Source organism: Entelurus aequoreus, linkage group LG10, assembly GCF_033978785.1.
Source record: "Entelurus aequoreus isolate RoL-2023_Sb linkage group LG10, RoL_Eaeq_v1.1, whole genome shotgun sequence".
Classification (NCBI taxonomy): Eukaryota; Metazoa; Chordata; class Actinopteri; order Syngnathiformes; family Syngnathidae; genus Entelurus; species Entelurus aequoreus.
The window spans coordinates 12,082,449-12,086,981 of NC_084740.1; the positions used below are offsets into that span (position 1 = coordinate 12,082,449).

At 40.4% G+C, this 4,533-nt stretch overlaps 1 protein-coding gene across 1 annotated transcript in view; it reads right to left on the bottom strand.

The window, feature by feature from the left end:
• Positions 1–3,418, bottom strand: part of tmem160 (transmembrane protein 160) — a 6,155-nt gene extending 2,737 nt beyond the window's left edge. The window contains exons 1-2 of the mRNA XM_062060125.1: positions 3,098–3,418; positions 3,004–3,028 (exon numbers count right to left, since the gene is read on the bottom strand). Coding sequence (XP_061916109.1) covers positions 3,004–3,028; positions 3,098–3,343 — 271 coding nt within the window. The 5' untranslated portion in view covers positions 3,344–3,418. The remainder of the gene's footprint in view (positions 1–3,003; positions 3,029–3,097) is intronic.
• Positions 3,419–4,533: the final 1,115 nt, after the last annotated feature.

The following is a 4,533-nucleotide window of genomic DNA, read 5'->3' on the forward strand; positions in this document are numbered from 1 at the left end:
TGCTCCCCAAGGGGATGGGTCAAATGCAGAGGACAAATTTCACCACATCGAGTGTGTGTGTGACAATCTTTAATCTTTAATCTTAAAACTTAGCCAATAGAATGTTACTGTTCTGAATGATGGTATTCGTCTTGTTCAAATAAAGTTCTGAAAGGATTTTATACACCATTGTAGATTTCTGAAAGTAAAACCTACATTTTCCCATTGGCTTAATGCTTTCAAAATAACACTACAATCTTGGAGAATGATTAAAAGTACAAAATCCCTTCAGTTGATATCCTTGTTAAAAACATTTAAAATTATTTAGATAGCCCTTTTTTTTTTGTTATTATTACTCCATCTGTATTTGCTTTTGTTTTATTTTCTTGATGTTGAAAATGCCCTGACTTTGGTGTGAATTTCAAATGTATGCAGGCCTGACACCTCTTCTCACCTGTCTATGCGACATCAAAGCTTGGTTAGCCCAGAATTTTTTAATAATGAATGAGGGAAAAACGAAAATTTCAGTTTTTGGTCCGGCCCTCACTGACTTGGGACCATTGCAAAATTATGTGCGTCCCAAAGTCACCAGCCTTGGCGTCACTATAGACAGCGATTTTAAACTTGACAAACAAGTCAATGGCGTTTTAAAATCGTGTTTTTATCATCTTCCTCTTTTAGCAAAGGTAAAACTGTTTTTATCTTTTAACCTTTTTGAACAAGTCGTGCATGCTTTTATTTCAAGTCGCCTGGACTACTGCAATGCACTTTATGCTGGCATTAGCCAAAAAGCTCTCTCCAGGTTGCAGTTAGTCCAGAACGCGGCAGCACGACTTTTAACAGAGGCGAGGAAACGCCAGCATATAACCCCGATTCTTCAGAGTTTGCACTGGCTCCCTGTTAATTTTAGAATTGATTTTAAAACCTTGCTGTTTGTTTTTAAAGCTTTACATGGACTGGCACCAGTCAGTATATCTCGGACCTCATCCAAATTTACACTCCTACACGGCGCTCTGAGGTCCGAGAGCCAGCTCCAGCTCGTGGTGCCCAAGACCAGACTTAAATCCAGGGGAGACAGGGCCTTCTCTGTGGTCGGCCCTAAGCTCTGGAACACTCTGCCCCTCCATGTTCCAACTGCTCCCACAGTGGAGTGTTTTAAAGGCCTACTGAAAGCCACTACTACCGACCACGCAGTCTGATAGTTTATATATCAATGATGAAATCTTAACATTATAACACATGCCAATACGGCCGGGTTAACTTATAAAGTGACATTTTAAATTTGCCGCTAAACTTCCGGTTCGAAACGCCTCTGAGGATGACGTATGCGCGTGACGTAGCCCGGCGAACACGGGTATGCCTTCCACATTGAAGCCAATACGAAAAAGCTCTGTTTTCATTTCATAATTCCACAGTATTCTGGACATCTGTGTTCGTGAATCTGTTTCAATCATGTTCATTGCATTATGGAGAAGGAAGCTGAGCAAGCAAAGAAGAAAGTTGTCGGTGCGAAATGGACGTATTTTTCGAACGTAGTCAGCCACAACAGTACACAGCCGGCGCTTCTTTGTTTACATTCCCGAAAGATGCAGTCAAGATGGAAGAACTCGGATAACAGAGACTCTAACCAGGAGGACTTTTGACTTCGATACACAGACGCCTGTAGAGAACTGGGACAACACAGACTCTTACCAGGATTACTTTGATTTGGATGACAAAGACGCAGACGTGCTACTGTGAGTATGCAGCTTTGGCTTCTAAACATTTGATCGCTTGACCGTATGTGCGCAACTTTTTTTTGCGTATGTACGTAACTTTTTAAAAATATATAAGCTTTATGAACCTTGGGTTAGGTGAACGGTCTTTTGGGCTGAGTGATTGTGTGTGTTGATCAGGTGTTTGAATTGTATTGGCGTGTTCTATGGAGCTAGGAGCTAGCAGAGGAGCTAGGAGCTAGCGTAACAAACACGCAGGTGTTTTTATGCAGGATTAATTTGTGGCATATTAAATATAAGCCTGGTTGTGTTGTGGCTAATAGAGTATATATATGTCTTGTGTTTATTTACTGTTGTAGTCATTCCCAGCTGAATATCAGGTCACCCCCGGCTCTCACAGCATCTTCCCTATCTGAATAGCTTCAACTCCCCACTAGTCCTTCACTTGCACTTTACTCATCCACAAATCTTTCATCCTCGCTCAAATTAATGGGGAAATTGTCGCTTTCTCGGTCCGAATCTCTCTCACTTCATGCGGCCATCATTGTAAACAATAGGGAACTTTGCGTATATGTTCAACTGACTACGTCACGCTACTTCCGGTAGGGGCAAGCCTTTTTTTTATCAGATACCAAAAGTTGCAATCTTTATCGTCGTTGTACTATACTAAATCCTTTCAGCAAAAATATGGCAATATCGCGAAATGATCAAGTATGACACATACAATAGATCTGCTATCCCCGTTGAAATAAAAAAAATTCATTTCAGTAGGCGTTTAAGTCTCGTCTTAAGACCCACTTTTAATCTTTGGCTTTTAACACTACATGAGTTGTGTGGTCCTCTGTGGTGTTTTTACAAAATGTTGATTTCTATTTACTGTTTTAATTGGTTTTACCCTTTAAAATCGTTTTTAATCATATTTATTTTTATATGGGTTTCATATTTATTTATTTTTTGTTTTTATTCAGTCATTGGTGGAGCTAAGGATAATATTTGAATATTGTTGTGCAGCACTTTGGAAACATTTTTGTTGCTTAAATGTGCTATATAAATAAAGTGGATTGGATTGGTCACTAACAATAAAAATAAATTAAAAAAACGTTCTGAAAGAAATTAACCCGGAAGTACAACATGGAAACACGTTAACCCGGAAGTAGACTGCTCAATTAAACAAACGAGCCCAAAGTTTGAGCCTCCATATTAGTCTCTAAATGTGTAGAACTGGACTATGTTACAGAGGCCAGAAAGTAAGCGTATTCTCCTATTACACTGTCAGAATAGAAGATGGTAGAATGAGATGTTTTGATACCTGTTTCGTGAGATTTTCTCAGTATCTGCAAGAAAACAACACTATAAGAGAGTGGTTTTAAACAGTGTTAAATAAGCGCTGGGAAGTTGTGTACCAAAGCGTCCGCCTTGTCCAAATCTGTCATCTGCTGCTGGTGTTGGTACTGTTGTTGGTACTGGTACTGTGGCGGCTCCGGTCCCCGGCTCTGACTCTTCCCCCACGGCCCCTTCTCCCCTATCCGCCAGCGCGCGGTACCGTGAAGCCCGCCACTCGGATGCCGGCGTGGGAGCTTGCCGACGCGGCACAACTCGGACGCAGCCATCGGCAAGTGTCGCCGCATAAACAACCGCAAGAAAGCCATCACATCACTCGCCCAATCCGTGTGGGCAGGAAACGCAACACGACATGTGAACTATGACACAGTCGACAAACCAAGCAGGAAGAGAGGGAGTCACGCTGTGGACTGGGTGAGTAGAACATGCACAGCGCCCCCGCGTGGTTATGCGGAGAACCGACTGAATTTCAATACAGCTATGCCAAACTATTCATCGATTTAAACCAGACCTGGGCAAATTAAGGCCCAGGGGCCACATGCGGCCCTTTAAGCTGTTCAATCTGGCCAGCCGTACATTCCCAAATAATTTTTTTTAGATCTTTAAGATGGAAAGTGTATGATGTGCAGTGATGTTTTCTAATGACCGTAAGTCTTGAACTATACAAAGTATTTCAATGGTTGGAATCTGCGCTTATGGATGATATACAAGTTGGTAATCTAATTAGTTACTATGGTCATCTAATTAGTTACTATGGTAATCTACGTCACAGCAGCTCAGACGAGGCACCAAGCAGTGTGGGCGGGAAGCGTTTCCACGGACGCGGAGGGAGATTTTCACAACAAAGTTCTAAAGCTTAGTGATGTATCAGATATATCAGATTGTAGGTGGGTTTATTTTGTACCCTTCGCGTTCATATTTCACTGTTTGTTGCATTTTTGTTGCGTTTCACTTGATTGTAAAATATGTCGATCGAAAGGGGGTGTGACATTCGCATGTTGTCAATATTCAGTGTTTTATCGTTCATAGAAAAAATAAAATTCCATTACGTTTTTAAAGGCGGTCTGTCATAACGTTTTTAGCATTCATTGTGAGGTGAAAAAATAGATATACCGGCCCCCAGACACATTTTTGTCTCTAAATGTGGCCCCCGAGTCAAAATAATTGCCCAGGCCTGATGTAAACTATTATATAGGGATGTCCGATAATGGCTTTTTGCCGATATTTCGATATTGTCCAACTCTTTAATTACCGATACCGATATCAACCGATACTGATATATACAGTCGTGGAATTAACACATTATTATGCCTAATTTGGACAACCAGGTATGGTGAAGATAAGGTCCTTTTTTTTTTTTAAATTAGTAAAATAAAATAAGATAAATTAATTAAAAACATTTTCTTGAATAAAAAAGAAAGTAAAACAATATAAAAACAGTTACACAGAAACTAGTAATTAATGAAAATGAGTAAAATTAACTGTCAAAGGTTAGTAC